General features: G+C 37.9%; 1 protein-coding gene and 1 non-coding gene across 9 annotated transcripts in view; one reads left to right on the top strand and one right to left on the bottom strand.

Annotated features, from left to right (window-relative positions):
* AHCTF1 (AT-hook containing transcription factor 1) overlaps positions 1-19,913 on the top strand; it is a 74,544-nt gene that overhangs the window by 15,344 nt on the left and 39,287 nt on the right. For 5 of the 8 annotated variants that reach the window (XR_009450250.1, XM_059677588.1, XM_059677590.1 and 2 more), the window contains exons 4-15: positions 2,038-2,218; positions 7,844-8,051; positions 9,496-9,612; positions 11,609-11,693; positions 12,874-13,024; positions 13,551-13,683; positions 13,760-13,941; positions 14,338-14,399; positions 15,143-15,271; positions 16,024-16,114; positions 17,347-17,436; positions 19,488-19,628. Coding sequence is in view for 7 of the 8 variants with exons in the window: in XM_059677588.1 (XP_059533571.1) it covers positions 2,038-2,218; positions 7,844-8,051; positions 9,496-9,612; positions 11,609-11,693; positions 12,874-13,024; positions 13,551-13,683; positions 13,760-13,941; positions 14,338-14,399; positions 15,143-15,271; positions 16,024-16,114; positions 17,347-17,436; positions 19,488-19,628 (1,570 nt within the window). In the remaining variant the exon portion in view is untranslated. Of the gene's footprint in view, positions 1-2,037; positions 2,219-7,843; positions 8,052-9,495; positions 9,613-11,608; positions 11,694-12,873; positions 13,025-13,550; positions 13,684-13,759; positions 13,942-14,337; positions 14,400-15,142; positions 15,272-16,023; positions 16,115-17,346; positions 17,437-19,487; positions 19,629-19,913 lie in introns of those variants that run through there. The other 3 variants (XM_059677592.1, XM_059677593.1, XM_059677594.1) reach the window with 3 other exon arrangements.
* On the bottom strand, positions 6,797-6,902 carry LOC132222705 (U6 spliceosomal RNA). The gene has a single exon (XR_009450277.1). It is a non-coding gene; the product is annotated as a U6 spliceosomal RNA (small nuclear RNA).

Genomic DNA, 19,913 nt, shown 5'->3' with positions numbered 1-19,913 from the left:
ATAGCTGTTTTGGGGCAGGGGGGAGGTAAGGCATAGTAACCCCTCTTAAATTTCTTTGCTTTTTAACTGCCTTGTTTTAAAATTAAGCCCAGGCCGTGTAGCTCTTTGGTTAGAACATCATCCCGATGCACCAAGGTTGAGGGTTCAATCCGGTTGAGGACACAGATGCATAAATAAATGGAACAACAAATCAATGTTTCTCCATCCCTTTCTCTCTGTCTCTTTCCCTTTGTCTCTCTCTCTCTCTAAAATCAATATATTAAAAAAACACCCAAAAGTTTAAAATTAAATAAGGTAGCATTACTGATTACTTATATAGCATTTATATGAGGAATAAAAGCTGTGACAGATTCCTTACCCTTCGCTGAGGAAATGGAAGAAAATACGCTTCCTGATGTAGAAAAGGAAGATAGTCCATGAAATTACAGCTTTTAGAATTAGAAACACTACGGAATGTTTTGTGTGCTAATGAAATATAGTAGAGCCAGGCTTCTGTCTCTGGTAAAAAATTATAGACTTAACTTTGATACTATATTAATGCATTATATCATTAACAAATTTTCTCTTTTTTTCTAGTAATTTTAGTCAGTATTATAGTAGAAATCACCAAATAGCACTGTGTCATATATCATGCCCAATTAATATCTGTGAATTAATAGGAAACAGAAGGAAAGCTAAGTATAAAATAAAATATGGACTATGAGGTACAGATATTTAAGATTTAACTTGTGAATGAAGGGGTAGGGGATACAATTCTATAATGTAGCTACAGTATGATTTTCTTTAAGTAATTTCAGTCCTTGTTAAATGCCAGTGATTCATTCACTGCTAAAACTTGGTGTGAAGTCCATTATATATAATTTATTTTTCACACAGAGGAAGGGAGAGGGATAGAGTTAGAAACATCGACAAGAGAAAAACATCGATTCAGCTGCCTCCTGCACACTCCCAATTGGGGATGTGCCCGCAACCAAGGTACATGCCCTTGACCGGAATCAAACCTGGGACCCTTCAGTCCGCAGGCCGATGCTCTATCCACTAAGCCAGACTGGTTAGGGCCATATATATTTTTATTGATTTCAGAGAGAAAGGGAGAGGGAGAGAAACATCAATGATGACTCATTGATCACCTGGCTCTTGAACTCCCCCTACTGGGGATTGAGCCTGCAACCTAGGCATGTGCCCTAACCAGGAATCTAACTGTGACCTTGGAATCTAACTGTGACCTTGGTTCATAGGTTGATGCTCTACTAGCTGGGCATAATATAACCCATTTAAAGACCATAACACATCTTACTGTGTAAAGGCATAAATAGGACTTTATTTTAAAAAACAAAACAAAATACAAGTAAACAGTAAAATTTTCTGGAATTTATTTTTACTCTTAAGAAAAGAAGCTATATAATCATAGAGTAGCTGGTTAACAGCTTTTTTTTTTTTAAAATATATTTTATTGATTCTTTACAGAGAGGATAGAGAGTTAGAAACATCGATGAGAGAGAAACATCGACCAGCTGCCTCTTGCACACTCCCCACTGGGGATGTTCCCGCAACCAAGTTACATGCCTTTGACTGGAATCGAACCTGGGACCCCTGAGTCCGCAGGCCGATGCTCTATCCACTGAGCCAAACCGGTTAGGGCTGGTTAACAGCTTTAAAGTGAGACAAATCTAGATTTGAATTTTATGTTTAATGAATGTGTGACTTGAATAATTCAGCTAACCTTTCCTAGCATCTTTAAACAGGTATAATTATACCCAGTGTCAAAGTGTTATAGTGAACATTAAATGAACCAATTAGCACATCAGTTACTTCAGCTGCATGATTTTTTATATATTGAAATAATGGTATAATCCCTATTATATTGAAAGATTTAATTATGTAATTCATATTCACAAGTATCAGATGCAGATTTTTTATTTTGTTTGAAAATGTCTATTAAACCTAGTAACCTGCCTTAACCTCAGAAGTTATCATGTTTTAATTGCATTTTCTCACCTTGTATAAGAAAAGCAAATCATATATTCTCCTTTCTAGGTAATAGCTATTGAACCTATAATTAATCATGGAGGAGCCAGTGCAAGCACTCAGCATTTGCACCCAAGTTTGCGGTGGCTTTTTGGGGTGGCAGCTGTGGCAACTAATGTTGGACAGATCCTTCTTATTGACCTATGTCTTGATGACTTATCGTGCAGTCAGAATGAAGTGGAGGCATCAGGTAATTTCTTTGCTTGAAACCAAAAATTGAGCACCAGAATATTTTGATATAAGGGATTGAGTTTTTCAAAGTAAAAAAAATGTCTATAGAGACTTCTTTATGTATCTTTGTTTCTTTCATTGTTTGAACCTATTGTTTTAATGTTTTGGGCACTGTTGATAGCTTTTGCATTTTAGTCTATTTTGTTGATGAACTGTTCATATACTAAAGAGTTATTGAAAGAGAAGGCCCAGCCCATGTGGTTCGGTGATTGAGCCTCAATCTGTGAACCAGGACGTCGCTGTTTGATATCAAGGGCACATGCCCGGTATGGGCTCCATCCCCAGTGCCGGGTGTGGAGGAGGCAGCCGATCATTGAGTCTCTCATCATTGATGTTTCCATCTTTCTCTCTCCCTTCCTCTCTGAAATCAATAAAAATACATTTTTTTTAAAAAAGTGAAAGAGATAGGGATATTGATTTATTTTCAGATATATACTTGAATAATATCAAGTAAATGTCAGACAAGAACTAAAGGTATAAAATGTTGAACTTCATCAAGATTTTATTTTTATCCATGTAGGATCTAACAGTGTTTTGGCATGCTGTTTATGTTCCTATGGTAAGACAAAACACAAATAATTCACTAGGAAATAACAGTGATTGAAAGTTATACCTTACAAAATAACATCCCATAATAGAACTAATGCTACTCAAATAAAAATAAAAAAGTGAAGAGAGGCAGTTTTTTCTATTTAATATTAATGCTTATATTAATAAATTTACACCTTATTCATTGTTTTTGGTATTTTTTTCATTTTTTAAATTTATGGGACTCTTGATTGGCTTATGTAGGGAGGGGAAGTAACTTAAAAACTTTTTAAAAATGTGTGGCCCTGCCCTTACTGGTGTGATCAATGGTTAGAGCTTTGGCCTGCACACCAGAGGGTAGTGGGTTCGATTTCCAGTCAAGGGCACATACATGGGTTCGATCTCTGGTCTTGGTTGGGCATGTTCAGGAGGCAACCAATGTGTTTATCTCCCATTGATACCTCTCTCTTTCCTTCCCTCCCTCCCTTTCCCACCCTCTCCCTTTCTCTCCCTCTGCCTTTCTGCCTCCCTTTTACCCTAGAACAATGGTTCTCAACCTTGGCTGCACATTAGAATCACCTGGGAATCTTTTTAAAATCCTGATTTCTGGGCCTCATCCTCCGGAAATTCTGTTTCTTCGTTATGGGGTGAGGCCACAACATTAATAGCAAACAGAATTTCCAGAGGATGAGGCCCAGAAATCAGGATTCTAAAAAGATTCCCAGGTGATTCTAATGTGCAGCCAAGGTTGAGAACCACTGCTGTAGAAGTCAGTGGTTCTAGGTTGAGGATTAACAATAACAAAAATAACACAGAAAAACAAACACCTGTGGTATGGCCAGGTGGCTCAGTTGGTTAGAGCATTAGCCTGTACACTGCACCAAAAGGTTGCTGGTTCAATGCCTGTCCTGGTCATGGCATGTACATAGATTGGGGTTCCATCTGTGTCAGGTGCATACTGGAAGCAACCTATCGATGTTTCTCACAAAAGGACCATTTGACCTTTGAGGACCTTGAATTTTATTTTTTATTGATTTCAGAGATAGAGATAGAAACATTAGTGATCAAAGAGAATCATTGATTGGCTGCCTCCTTCATGCCCCCTACTGGGGATTGAGCCTGCAACCTGCACATGTGTCCAGACTAGGAATCAACTGTGTGTGACCTCCTGGTCCATAGGTCGACACTCATCCACTGAGCCACAACAGCTGGGCACCGTCTTGATGTTTAAAGCATACTGTAATATCGCAGATCTGTTCTTTTTTTAAAATATATTTTTATTGATTTCAGAGAGGGAGAGAGAGAGAAACATCAATAAAGAGAGAGAATCATTGACCCGCTGCCTCCTGCACGCTCGCTAGTGGGGATGGAGCCTGCAACCTGGGCATATGCCCTCGTCTGGAATTGAGACGGGACCCTTCAGACCTCAGGCAGACAATCGGTCCACTGAGCCAAACTGGCTAGGGCCAGATCTCTTCTTTTATGGACAGCTAAGAAGTAGAAATAGATAACAAACTGTTTTATCACTATTTTATCCCAGTTTATGAGTGTAACTAATAAAAATTGTCAGTATATAATAAAACTGCAAGCAGGAAAAATTTGACCAGAAATTGACTGAATAACTTAACCATTAAAGCTAAATTTAAATCTGCAAAATAAGTTTAAATGAAAAGAATTGATTAGCAAAAAATCAGTAAGTAAAAATGAGTTTGTAGAATATTAGAAATGGTTCAACTGCTCTTCATAGAAAATTGATAAAGGAATTAAATAGTCTTGAAGTTTTGTTCTGGAGTGTGTTTTTTATATGATACTAGAGGCCCGGTGCAGAAAAATTTGTGCACTTGGGGGAAGGGGGGGGTCCCTCAGCCCGGCCTGTGCCCTCTCGCAGTCTGGGACCCCTCGGGAGATAACGACCTGCTGGCTTAGGCCTGCTCCCGGGGGTGGCAGAGGGCAGGCCCAATCCCAAGGTGCAGCCCCTGGTCGGGCTCAGAGCAGGGCCAATTGGGGAGTTGGGGCGCCTTCCCCTGTCATGCACAGAGCAGGGCAGATTGGGAGGTTGCGATGCCACCCTCAGTCACGCTCAGGGTAGGGCCGATTGGGGGGTTGGGGCTCCGTACCCTGTCACGCACAGAGCAGGGCCCATCAGGGGGTTGGGGAGCTCCCCCCTGTCATGCACAGAGCAGGGCCCATCAGGGGGTTGAGGAGCTCCCCCCTGTCACTCACAGAGTAGGGCCAATAGGGGAGTTGGGGCACCGCCCCCTGTCACACTCAGGGCAGGGCAGATGGGGAGGTTATGACTCTACCCTGTCACACACAGAGCAGGGCCCGTGGGGGGGGCGGGGGGGGGATTTGGGGCGCCGCACCCTGTCACACACAGAGCAGGGCCGATCGGGGTTGGGGCGCCGCCACTCTCATACTCAGGGCAGGGCCAGTGGGGAGGTTATGGCTCTACCCCGTCACACACAGAGTGGGGGCCTGTGGGGGTTGGGGCCCCGCCCCCTGTCACACACAGAGCTGCAGGGCGATCAGGGGGTTTGGGCGCTGCCCCCTGTCACACTGATCCCAGTGCCGGGAGGCCTCTCGGCTCTGCTGATCCCGGTGCTGGGAGGCATATTACTCTTTTACTATGTAGGATAGAGGCCTGGTGCATGGGTGGGGCTGGCTGGTTTGCCCTGAAGGGTGCCCTGGATCAGGGTGGGGGTCCCCACTGGGGTGCCTGGCCAGTCTGGCTGAGGGGCTGAGGGCTGTTTTCAGGCTGGGACTGAAGCTCCCAACCGCTCCTTTTTTTCTTTTTCTTTTTTATTCTGGGCCAGCTTTAGCTCTGAGGCCTCGGCTGCTGAAAACAGGTTTCTGGCCTTTGTTTACTGTCTGTATTTGATACAATGTTGCGGTCCGGCTGGCTGAAGCTCAGCTGAGTAAAGCAGGTTTCTGGGGGTTTTTTTAGCTTCTTTATTTGCAACATAGTTGCTTAGAGTTGCAGCTGAGAGGCCGGCAAGTCAGAGGGGAACGGGGGAGAACGTTGGAGTTCTCCGTCATTGAAGCAAACAAGCCTCCCTGTTCGCATCAGCTGCCTGGCTGCCGGCCGCCATCTTGGCTGCCAGTTAATTTGCATATCTCGGCCCTACTCTGTGAGTGACAGGGGGATTCGCCAATGGGAAGGGTAGCGGTCATACACCAATTACCATGTTTCTCTTTTATTAGTGTAGATAGCTGTAAGGCTAATTAAAATGCTTGTATCATAATTAAAACTTCAGATCAAAATAGAGTTAAAACATCTTTTAAAAAAATATATATATATTTTTTTATTATTAATTTCAGGGAGGAAGGGAGGGAGAGAGAGAGAGATACATCAGTCTTGAGAATCATTGATTGGCTGCCTCTGACATGGTCCCCCAATGGGGATACAGCCAGTGACCCAGCATATGCCCTGACTGGAAATTGAACTATTACTTTCTGGTCATAGGTCAACACTCAACCACTGCGCCACGCCTGGCTGGGCAGAGTTAAAACATGTTTTATTTTAGAAAGCAACATTCAGTAGTTGAATTTAGCACAAGAATAGTTTTATATTTGAACTGCATTGTGATCAGAGGTTAGAACCATATCTCAATTATGACAATTATTAAGCCATTGAATTTTATAGCACACACACACAAAATTGAGTGTTGGGGTTCAATGCAAAATTGATATTTTTGTTTAAAAATGTAATTTGTGGTTACAACTATTTAGACTTTATTGAAATACACATAAAGAAAATGAAATTCCTAACGTTTATCATACCATAAATACTGTTCTGCAATTCTTCCAAACCTAATGGTATTTTTTACATATTCTGTCACATCAGTACATGTAGAGTCTACCTTATTTTCTTGAATAAGTTTACAGTATTTTATTATATGAAATATTATATTTTGGCAACATTTAATCACTATTCTCTGAAAAAATAATCAGAAACAGTAGGGATCAAGAGGGTAACTTCTAGAACAGTGGGATATGATTTTTTTTTTTTTTTAATATGGAACGCTTCACAAATTTGCGTGTCATTCTTGCGCAGGGCCATGCTAATCTTCTCTGTATTGTTCCAATTTTAGTATATGTGCTGCTGAAGCAAGCACAGTGGAATATGATTTTGTAACCCCTTCATAACAACATTGAGGGAATAATTCAAGTTAGTTTTCAAAATTTACTTTATATGCATCCATTTTCTTTCACACTCCTTTCTCTCATTTCCTCTGCATTAATTCAAAGCAAATAATGGTTATTTTACTACATAATCATGATGTCATTACCATTCTTAACAACATATTAATTAATTCTTTGGTTTAGTTTAGTGATTTTCAACTGGTGTGCTGTAAGGATTTTTAAAATATGCAATACCTGACTATTTAGTCAGGGGCACTGACCTTTTTTCCCTTAGATTATCAAATAAAAAATGACAACAGCCAACAGGATGATAGCCATTCAGTGTGAATGAATGAAATTATGCCTTTTATTTCCAGATCAGCAAAAAACATATTTGTGTGTGTTATGAGATGAAAAAGGTTGAAATTATTGGTAAATAGTTGAATAATCAGATTTCTGTGATTGTCTCTAAAGCACCTTTTTGCAATTAGATTGTTTGAATCAGGACACAGACAAGGTCCACACATTTCACTTGACATCTCTCATGTTTCCTTGAAGGTAGAGCAATCCTCTCTATCCAGTGACTTGCTGAAGAGGTTACCTGGTGTAATACTCCACATTTGAAATTATCTGTGTGTTTCATGTGGTATCATTTACATATTATATTTTCTGAAAAATCTAAGCTCTCTCTGATTAGATTCAGACTTAACATTTGGCAAGGATATGTCATAAATGCTGAGTACTTCATGCTGTATCACATCAGGAGGCACATGGCACCTTGTTTCACATTTAGTGATCAGGGAGGTCAGATGATGACCGCATGATCCTTCCTCTTTCTATCTACCCCAGTAGTCTTCAATTTCTGCTTGAATAATGGGCGACACATTTGTTTTTATGCTGTTCATAGTTCGTTTATCTCACTTTTTTTTTTTAGACCTTGAAGTTATATCTGGTATTCCAGCCGAAGTACCACACCTCAGAGAACGTGCAATAGGAGAAGGACGCCATCTGTGTTTCCAATTAGTCAGCCCATCGGGAACAGCAGTTTCAACTCTTAGTTACATTAACAGGACCAATCATCTTGCAGTAGGTTTTTCTGATGGCTACCTAGCACTCTGGAATATGAAAAGCATGAAAAGAGAGTAAGGATAACTTTTTTCTGATTTGATTTTTGGCAGTTTCTTTCTGAATATAACTTGTACCCTATTAATATGTAAAAATTAGCTTAAGGGGAAAATGGTAGGATAAATTAATGATTGAGTGACTATGAATAATTTTTTATTGTATTAAATCATGATGATATAATAAAGAAATGGCTTAGCACATGAGTTTAGGTTGATTCTTTCAGTGTATATTTTAAATGGCATTTCAGTTATTGTGTTAAATTTGCTAATAAAGCATGACTCTAAAGATATTTATATTGTATGAATTTTTTCATAAGTATCTTTCTTAATAACCATACTAGAGGCCCGGTGCACGAATCAGGGCCCATTGGGCTGGGCTGGCCCGGGAGAGGGGACATGGGAGGTTTGCCAGCTGGGCTCGCCCCCTGGTCAAACTCCCAGTCAAGGGGACAGTATGCATATTAGCCTTTTGTTATACAGGATGTATAAATATGTGTAAAGTAGTTGTTCCCAGTAGACAGAAAAGCAAAGGCTTTTTAAAAAATCAGTTCTAAAATGCTATGTTTTAAAATTGTTATGCTGTGCAAAACTTTGTCCAAATATAGTTATATTGATACTTTTATGGTGTTAAAATTGTTAAGGAATTAACCCTTTATTGAGGGAAGTACTCCTTTATTGAGGGAGGTAGCAAACATAGTGGAACTGATGCTTAAATCCCTGCAGCTGAAGAAATGGAGTCTTGTGGCAGTATTTGATCTCTTGAGGGTACCTCTTATTGGGGAGCAGTACATAGTGGCATGTATTTATATGTACTAGAAGGACTAGTTCACACATACATGTATTCTGTGCTTTATTAATTTTAACCCTTCCCAGTTCTACCTGGGGGGATGGATGCCATACTCGTTGTCTTTTTTTTTTTTCATGCTCATTGTCTTGATGTCTTGTACCCTGTGTGTTTTTTGTTGTTAATCCTCACCTGAGGATATTTTCCCATTGATTTTTTTTTTTTTGAAAGAGTGGGAGGGAGGGGGAGAGGAGAGAGAGATAGACATCGATGTGAGAAAGACACATTGATTGCCTCCTGCACCTGACCCAATAGGGTGGGGATCAAACCTGTAACCCAGGTATGTGCCCTTAAAGGGGAATCAAACCTGCAACCCTTGGGTGCACAGATTGATGCTCTAACCCCTGAGCACAACATTGGCCACTCCTGCACACCCACCACTGGGGATCGGGCCCACAACCTGGGCATGTGCCCCCAACCAGAATCAAACCTGGGACCCTTCAGTCTGCAGGCCAATGCTCTATCCACTGAGCCATACGGGCCAGGGCTCCTGTGTATTTTTGAAGATGGTTGTATGAACAGTAGTTGCTCTAACTCAAATTCTTATATCGAGGCACCTTCTTTAACATAGTTAGAATTGAAAAGTATGAAGTGTACTAATTTGTGTGCCTCTCACAGATACTGCACACAGTTGGAAAGTGGACGGGTTCCCGTACATGCTGTTACTTTTCAAGAACCTGAGAATGATCCTCGTAATTGCTGTTACTTGTGGGCTGTTCAGTCCACACAAGACAGGTAAGTGTGACACATGTGTTTTTCAAAAATATTTATCAAAAATGGAGCAGCATTTAATTTCTTTGGAAAGCTTTAACTTTGTACTGTGTTGTCTCTTTTTAGTGAAAAGCAGCATAATTCAGTGAAATAGTGATAGTTGAAATGATTAAAAAAGGTAAATGAGCCCTAGCTATTTTGGCTCAGTGGATAGAGTGTCAGCCTGTGGACCGAAGGGTCCCAGGTTCAGTTCTGATGAAGGGCACATGCCCAGGTTGTGGGCTCGATCCCCAGTGTGGGGCATGCGGGAGGCAGCCAATCAATGATTCTCTTTCATCGTTGATGTTTCTATTTCTCTCCCTCTCCTTTTCCCTCTGAAATAAATAAAAATATACTTCAAAAAAAAGTTAAATGATTATTTCTAGAAGTTTAAGTAATTCTCATATATCAGTGAGAAGAAATTGTGCTTGCTTGATTTGTTTCAATGTTATTTCAAAGTGTAAGCCAATTCAGATGAGCAGGCAACCTATTATTACTAGAGGCAATTTTTATGGCTTTCTGTGTTCTCTTGTAAGAACATCTTTTCTCTTTATAATCTCATTCCTTTTTCCTCTTTGTTTTGTATGCCTCTCTCATTTTTATTTATCCCTACTCTGTTTTCTAGTATATTTTTAGGATAACTTTTTTTTCTTAGGTATTTAGTTCTTTCTTTGATGATCAGTGAAATTAAAGTTTGTGGTATAAATGCCATGATCTTGATAACTCACTGACCCCAGTACTTTCTCTTTCCAAGTCCTGTTCTACCTTAGATTTTATGTACCTGCGTTGTAGACAATTTGGGTTTTTGTTTTCGATGTCCTCACATTTGAGGTTTTCTCTTAACCTTACATTGTAGTAACAAGGCAATGAATGAAAAAATGATTTGCCATTTTTCAAATTTGTCAATCCTGGAGAAAATACAGAGATATCTATTGAGATGCCCCTCATTTGGATCAAATTCGTATTTCCATTCATCTGAGTGTAATGTGGGCCAATAGCATTGAGAAATGGGCCTTGTGAAGGCTTTGTGTGGTCAGGAATGAGAGGGCATTATGTTTATTTTTATCATTGGCAGTATTACAGATGCTCCCTTTCCTCCCCCTTTGCCCCTCTCCACTCAGCCTCTGCCCCACAGCAGGCCTTCCCACACTATTGTCTGTGTCCACGAGCTGTGCATATGTGCATATATGTTCTTTGGCTAATCTCTTCCCTTCCCCTCCATACCCTTCCCCTCTGAGATATGTCATTCTGTTCCATGCATCCATGCCTCTGGACCTATTTTGTTCATTAGATTCTACGTATAACTGAGAGCATGTATTTGTCTTTCTCTGACTGGCTTATTTCACTTAGCATAATGCTCTCCAGGTCCATCCATGCTGACACAAAGGGTAAGAGTTCCTTCTTTTTTTATAGCCACATCATATTCCATTGTGTAAATGTACCACAGCTTTTTTGTTCCACTCATCTACTGATAGGCACTTAGGCTGTTTCCAGATCTTAGCTATTGTAAACAATGCTGCTATGAACATAGAGGTGCAAATATTCTTTCTGATTGGTGTTTCAGAATTCTTAGGATATATTCCTGGAAGTGGGATGGTTGGGTCAAATGGCAGTTCCTTTCTTTTTTTTTTTTTTAAATATATGTTCATTGATTCAGAGAGGAAGGGAGATAGAGATAGAAACATCCACAATGAGAAAGAATCATTGATCAGCTAGCTTCTGCATGCCCTCTACTGGGGATAGAGCCCGCAACCCAGGCATGTGTCCTGATCAGAACTCAACCTGTGACCTCCTGGTTCGTAGGTTGATGTTCAACCACTGAGCCACACTGTCCAGGCACAGTGACCGTAGTTTTATCATACAGACTCAATATTGTATTCAGACTGAACTGATTTGGACAGTAAGAGATGCTTAGTGTAATTATATGATTGTTAGTATTTCTTAGGAGAAACACAAAAAAACATGCTGATCTCTCTTTCAGTGAAGGGGATGTGCTGAGTTTGCATCTGCTTCAACTGGCCTTTGGGGATAGAAAGTGTTTGCCATCAGGACAAATCTTATACGAGGTAAATGTAATGGTAATATGGCTTCGTATTACCATTTTGTTCATTGATCACGTATTTTGTCTTTTAAGACATTATCTTATTAAAAAGTTATTCTTATATTTAAGTTAGTACTGTATTCACAGTATAATGGAAAAAGTATTACATTAGGGATTAGGACACCAGCTGCTTTACCAAGGTGGCTCTATTAGCACTCCAGGCATCACTTGCCTCTGAAATGAGGGAATTGGACAGAACTAAAGCTTGTAGCCTAAAGGGTACCCAGGAAAAATAACCCCACATTGATGCTCTTAACACAGAGGTGGGGAACCTTTTTCTGCCCGGGGCCATTTAGATATTTATAACATCATTTGAGGGCAATACAAAATTATCAGCTTAAAAACTGGCCTGCTATATTTGGGCAAACATTTAATTCACTCATCCCTAATGCCTTTGCAGAGCCAGACCAAATGGTTTCAGGGCCTTAGATGACCCACGGGCCAGACGTTTCCCATCCCTGCTGTAACATCAAGCAGTAAACCATGGGGTGGCTGTGTAAACAGTCTTGTCCCTGACAATTGTATAGGAGCGTCAATGCAGCTAGCCTCTCGTAGGACTATTTTTGTGGCTGAATTCTTGAGGAAATAGTGGGGTGCTGCTAATAGCCATGTTTGGTCAACCCTCACATTCCATTCTCCAGAACAGGCTTTTTGGACCTAGTGTTTGAGGGTATAGGGACGGGTACCTGAATGATGTGTGGCATTCCACTGATGATGCATTTGCGGGGAAAGTTTCACAGCTTTTCTCAGATTCTTAAAGGGATTGATGAGCAAAGACCTCTTTAAGAGCAAAATTTTCATTGCGCATACAAGAGTAGGTTTGCTGGCCTAGAGTATGTGTATATATAACTTCAGTAGTTAGTCCAATTTACACTCCAACCAGTAGTACATGAAGGTTCCCATGTTTGATTAACAGCTTCAAAAATTTTATTGGTAATTACTTTCGAGAGACTAAAACTAGCCTTTTATTTGATAAATATTTTATGCTATATGAAATTTTAGAGCTTTCAGTGATACTTTCAGGGTTTAACTTTTTTTTTGTTTTCTTTGTGAAAAATCTTTAAATTTAGAAAACATTTAATTTTAGAATGACTTTTTGCTTAGAATCCTATGAAGATAAGGATTTTGTACACTTTATTTTTCAGGGGTTGGAGTACTGTGAAGAAAGATATACACTGGACCTCACATGTGGCATGTTTCCTTTGAGGGGACAGACTAGTAATACCAAACTGTTGGGATGCCAGAGTATAGAGAAATTTCGATCTCATGGTGACAGGGAGGAAGGCATGAGTGAAGGTTAGTTTAAAATTCTCTTATATGGCATGTGAATGCTTGACTTAAGGTTTATATATTTTTTTAATCGATTTTAGAGAGAAAGTAACCGATTTGTTGTTCGACTTATGCATTTACTAGTAGATCAGTCCTTCTCAACCAAAGTTCCTTTAAAGAATTCAGCTCTAAGACCTAAAGGCATCCACTTTAGGTATTGATATTCTCAGGTACTAGCTATGCACAATTCTTGGGAGATATTCATTCAGATAATTTTCTATTTTCTACCTCCAATACCTCAAAGTTGCCAAGGTGACAACTGAAAATAAGCCAGAATATAACTTTTCTGATGAGTTTTTAATAAGGTGTTCTTGAAATATAAATACAGTTAAGATAAAGGTGAGTAAATCTCTACTTATAAAATGCATGATAGAAGTGTGTTTTGGCAAATTAAATCAAATATGGATTTTATGAGAAAGATCTTGTTATAGTTTTATGTGGGGGATTTTACTTTGAGATTATTCTCGTTTTTAAAATTATCTTTTCCTTTTAGCTCTGTCTCCTGACACTAGCGTTTCAATCTTCACCTGGCAAGTGAACATATATGGACAAGGAAAGCCTTCTATATATTTGGGGATTTTTGACATAAATCGTTGGTATCATGCACAAATGCCAGATTCATTAAGGTATGCGTCTCTCTCTTTCGTTTGGTATTTGTATCTGTAGCAGTCCAGTGAATAATTTAGTAAAATTTCCTTTTAGATCGGGAGAATCTCTACATAATTGCTCTTATTTTGCATTGTGGTCGCTGGATTCTGTTGTAAATATGACTTCTCCACATTACATCTTGGATATATTAGTCCACGAGAGAAGTTTAAGTCGAGGACTTGCTCCTTCATACTCGCCTCCTGAGCAGTTTTTTAACCCAAGTTCCTATAACTTCGGTATGTATTTCCTTAACATTACCTTTTGAGAAAAATAACATGCAAGAGTACATGTGTGTGTGTATTTATGTTTAACATATGTGCATAGTATTATCTATTCATATCTCATTGTCAGCTAATATATGGATAGCTTAGAAAATATACATGTACATGAGAAATTTAATACTTACATAGTCTATAAAGAAATTATCACAGTTTTGAATTTGCTAGAAAAGATGCATTTGTGATAAAGTTGGGTATCATTTTTGATAAAGTTTGGAAATACTTGGAAAAATATTTTAAAATTTATTGTATATAATAATTTGATACCTTGGCTAGCAATCTTTTTAGAGAAATTCTGTTGTTATCAATGCCATTTCAAATATAATAAGTGGATTTTTAAAATCTTTTTTTTAGATGCCACTTGTTTGTTAAACTCAGGAGTTGTTCATATAACTTGTACTGGCTTTCAGAAGGAGGTAGGTAACAGCTGGCAATGTGGACAGTGTTTCTTATTGAACTCAAGTCAGATCATGGATTTAAACTTGATGGTAGCTTCTACTAGGTTAATGAGACGTATCGGAATGTTTTTAGCAGCTTTCTGTGGATGTTAGCTACTTGACCCCAAGGAAAAGATCAAAGTAGGTCATTGTCTTACCTGTCCCTTTTTATCCTTTCTCTGAATTCTCCTTTCTCCAGAAAGCTTTTGAATAAATAATGAAAAGAGGTACCTAGCACAGTGGTACAGTGCCTGGCACAGAGCGGATGATGACTGTCTGTTGAAAAATCCTTTTCTAGGAAAACATCAAGTGACAAACCTTTTAACTGATAATCACACAGGTGTAGATGAATGCCATATTTATACTTCATATCAGGCCTTTTGTATATTAGACCCAGAGGAATTAACTGCCGGGTGTTGTGTGTGTGTGTGTGTTCATAAAGAGCTGTCATCGAGCCTATCAGCTTTAGAGAAAGTAATGGGTACCTTTCATAAAAACATGTAAGCTACAATATTTACAATTATGAAACATTGATTTAGCTCAAGAACCTATAAACTCTTTTCCTTGAAAGAAGTACAAAAATGTAGTCTTCCACAATTTCCATTTCAATGTTTTTAGCTTTATTCAAAATGTTAAGTCTACGAGTGGGGTAATGAGTTTATTATGTATTCTTAAATTTGGTTATTTGATTAATTGATATCTTATTGATCAATCTGTTTCAGACTTTGACTTTTTTAAAGAAATCAGGACCATTTATCAATGAAGTTATTTCTGATAGTTATAATCGATGTCTTATGGCTGGCCTTCTCTCACCAAGACTTATTGATATGCAGCCTTCCAGTTTAAGTCAGGTGAGATGATTTTTGCTTAATCCTCACCCAAGGATATGTTTTTATTGATTTTTGAGAAGAGAGAGAAACATCGATCATTGCCTCCTATATGTTCCCTACTGGGCATCAAGCCTGCAACCTGGGCATTTGCCCTGACCAGGAATTGAATCATGACCTGGTTCGTAGGTTGACATTCAATCACTGAGCCACACTGGCCGGGCTATAAATTGAATCTTAATAATATGGTATTTTGTGACTGGCTTCTTTCACTTAGCACAATGTTTTCAAGGTTCATTTATCTTGTAGCATGTATCAGTACTTCATTCCATTTTATGGCTGGCTAGTATTTCACTGTACCAAGTATACCTCATTTTGAAATTCATTCTTCAGGTGATGGACAGTCTTTGGCTATCAGGAATAATGCTGCTTCATATAGAGTTCTTGTGTAGTCATGTGTTTTCATTTCTCTTGCATGTGTACCTCGGTGTGGAATTGCTGGGTCATATGGTAATTTTGATTGTGAGGAATTACCAGATTGTTTTCCAAAGTGGGCTTTGTCATTTTATATTTCCACCAGCAGTGTGTGAGGATTCCAGTTTTTCCACATCACCAATGCTCATTATTGTCTGTCTTTTTTATATAGCCATCCTAGTGAGTCATAATAATTTTTAAGCCTTTAAAATTTTGTATTCTGAACTAGAGCTTCTACCTCTGATTCTGTGATCACATATCCTTTCTTATTTAATTTCCTACTTTTTGTATGCATGGTGTAGGAAGAACAATTAAAAGCTGTATTGTCAGCAGCAATCCACACAAGTTCCCTGGGACTTTTGACTGGATATATCAGGAGGTGGATACTGGATGGTAAGATTGTCATTTTTAATGGAAAGTTACTTTTGTATTTTTAAAATTATCAACTCGCTGTTTGTGGGGGTGGTTAGTTAAACTTCATTTGGAGCTATTTGTAGATTCGCATATAGTTACACGATTATAAGACATAATATAGAGAGATCCTGTGTACTCTTTACCCCCCTACCCCCAACCGCCACCCCAATGATAAAATCTGGCAAACTTCTACATCAAATCAGGATCCCCCATGTTGCCCTTTTATAGCCACATCCCTAACCCCTGACAATCACTAATCTATTCTTTGTAATTTTGTCATTTAAAAAATGCTCATAAATGGAATCACACAGTATGCAACCTTCTGGGATTGACTCTCTCACTCAGCAAAATTCTTTGGAGACTTATCCAGGTTGTGTGTATCGCTCTCACTCTACACACATTTGAGAATAAGTTGAAGACATCGTGTTCCTTTACCCATAAATAATTAAATATTATTTCCTTCTAAGAACAAGGACACTCGATTAAAAACCCACTTTGCAACTATAAAAATCATGAAAGTTAATATTGATAACATGCCATTATCTAATCTGCAGACATTGGAATCTCACTAATTGTCCCTATAAGGTCCTTTGTAGCATTCTTGGGCAGGGAAAATCCAGAATATGTACATACTGTATTTGATTTTCATGTCTTCCTATTTATTTTATTAAGAATTGCAGGAGATGTGTGTGTGTGTGTGTGTGTGTGTGTGTGCTTTGTTGCTTTTTTAATCTTCACCTGAGGGCATGTTTAATTGACTTTTTTTTTTTTTTTTTTTTTTTTTTTTTAAGAGGAGGGGAGAGAGAGAAACATGGATGTGAAAGAGAACATCAATCAGTTGCCTCCTGTACATGCCTGACTGGGAATCGTACCCCAACCTTTTGATGTACCGGAGGACACTCCAACTATCTAAGCCACCCGGCAAGGGCAGTTTTCATGTCTTTTTTAAAGAATATAACCCTGTTATTTTGTAGATTGCTTTTCAGTTTGGTTTATTGATCTTTCCTCAGGATTGGATTCAGATTTTACAATTTTCACATAATGTACTGCTCTGAGAAGGATACATGATACCAGTTTCTCTCTATTGTTGATTTTTATCTTGCTCACTTGGTAAGGGTGGTTTCTGTCAGGTTTCTCCACTAAAAAGTTAGTCCTTTTTTGTTTCTAATTAATAATCATTCTTTATTTTTTCTTTTATATTTACAAATTAGAACAACCAAATTCTGCTGCTAATTTGCGCTTTGTTCTTGAATGGACATGGAATAAAGTGGTTCTCACAAAAGAGGAATTTGACAGACTATGTAAGTACTCTATTAAAAAATTAATCATTTACTTTTTAAGTACGTAACAATAATTTTAATCATCTTGACATTATAAATTCTTAAGGCCCAGAAGAAAACTTTGTTTTTAGTTTAGAGTGACAAAATTATTTTTTGATGAAGATTTTGCAACAGATTGTTAAACTGGCAACATATTTTGTCCATATTGGCAAGTTTAAGAATTACATCTTGTGCATCTTTTGATCTTCAGAGTTTAATTTACAAAATTGCTTATGATTAAGGAGAATATGCGAGCTAACCTCAGAAACTGCTCTACTTACTCATTTTCTGTTTAAAGTATTTATGAGCATAATGAAACTAAATAGGGTAAAAGCTCATCATCTGTTTTCTAACAATTGTCATTATCAGGCATTCCAGATCATTTTCCTTCTTGACAGTTGTGCACTTTGAGTTTTGAGGTATCCTGTGAATATTAAAAACCCATTATGCCCAATTAGTGCAGAAATGATTGCTCTGTACGTGAAAGTAAAATTAAAGTTTATTGCCCTAGCTGGTTTGGCTCAATGGATAGAGCGTTGGCCTGCGGACTGAGGGGTCCCGGGTTCGATTCCGGCCAGGGGCACATGCCTGGGTTGCGGGCTCGATCTCCAGTGGGGGGCATGCAGGAGGCAGCCAATCGATGATTCTCTCTCATCATTGATGTTTCTCTCTCCCTCTCTCCATTCCTCTCTAAAATCAATAAAATATATATATTTTTAAAAAAGTTTATTTAGAAGTATATGTTAATTCTATTATGATGAGTGAACAAATGGATTTTTCAAAATTTATTCTTAATAGAATTTTTAAATCAAAGTTGTACAAGAAGACATGGGGTTCTATTGTATTTTTAGGGCATACTCATAAAACTGTAAACATGGATTAAAAATTTATTTTTTAAATATTTCAGTAATCTGATAATTCAGAGTAAGGATAAAAATATACTCTTTTCAGGAGAAAATGTTTTCAGGATTGATAATGTAAGTTATGTAAAAGAAAAACTTCAACTCAGTTTATAAAATTCTGTGTCTTTATTATTTTAGCATCACATGGTGTTTCAGGGTTGAACTTGGTAATAACTTGGTAATAGCTCAGCCATTGTTACTGCCTTGAGCTTCATTAATGGTTAATAAAGATTTATTTTTTAGATAAAATAATTAAAAAATAAGTATACTAAATGTGTTAGAGGTAAAGCAAATATATTTTTTCAAGTTTTGTGGGGGTTTTTTTAACTGATTTTTAGAGCTGGGAGGGAGAGAGATTGATTTGTTGTTCCGCTTATTTATACAGTCATTGGTTGATTCTTTTATATGCCTGGACTGGGGATCGGAACCAAAACTTTGGCATGTTGCAACAATGCTTTACCCAACAACAATTGAGCTATCCAGCCAGGGCGTAAAGCAAATAATTTGATTTGAGGAAGAACGGTTTTAGAATTCAGATATTTTTTTAAATGATATATCAAATATTACACATTATATAGTAAAATACAATTAAATGTTAATGCGATTAAATCTTATCAAAAGATGTAACCAATAGCAACTAAAACACTCCCCCGCCCCAAAGGATTTGTAAATTCAACCTTTAATTCAAAATTAAAGGACAACTGAGTCTACAATGAATTATGACATGCCTGCAGTTTTATTGTAGTAAGTCTTTATCGGAATCTTAATGTCTAACTTTTTAAAGACTGGAGGTGGAAGAAAGTTCTTATTAATTACAGAACAATATGGTACGTAACATTTCTGACATAGAATATTTATTTGAAGGAGAATAATGAATATACTGATTTTTAGTGAATCTGAAATTGAATCTGTATCAACTTTTCTACTTACCTCATTCTACATTTAAAAAAAAGTTATTGTGTCTATCCCTTCTAGGTTCCTTGAGGGTGTTTGCCATTTCAAGCTCGTCTTTATAAATCTCATAAAGTATAGAATGATTCTGTGGTCAGTAGGAATGAGAGAAAGTTCTCAGTTGTGAGTTTATTTGAGATTTATTGTGTTGAAACTGATTGTATATTTTATCTTTGAAAGGTACACCATTATTTGATGGTTCGTGTCGTTTCGTTGATCCACAGACTATACAGTCTATTCAACAATGCCATTTGCTTCTTAGCAATCTTAATACAGTCTTAAGCTGTTTTGCAACAGAGGCACAGGAGATCACGGAAAGAGGTGTGCTGTTTATCGTATATAAATGAGCGTTTTGTTAAATTTTACTTATTGACTTCTTAAAAGAATAAATTTCCTGTCTTAGATGGATCATTGTGCAAAAAGGCCATTATTTCTCAAATGCTGTTTTGGTTTTTTTTTGTGGGTTTTTTTTTTTTTCTTTTTATGAAAAGCTACATAATGCTATTAGGTGTATCATGAGCCCATGCTTAAATAAGTGGCAAATTCTGGATTTAAACCTAATGGCTTTTAAGGTAGCATATTTATAGTAGAATTTCAAATTTTTAA

This window comes from Myotis daubentonii, chromosome 20 (assembly GCF_963259705.1).
Source record: "Myotis daubentonii chromosome 20, mMyoDau2.1, whole genome shotgun sequence".
NCBI lineage: Eukaryota > Metazoa > Chordata > Mammalia > Chiroptera > Vespertilionidae > Myotis > Myotis daubentonii.
This window is presented reverse-complemented; position numbering and strand designations above follow the sequence as displayed.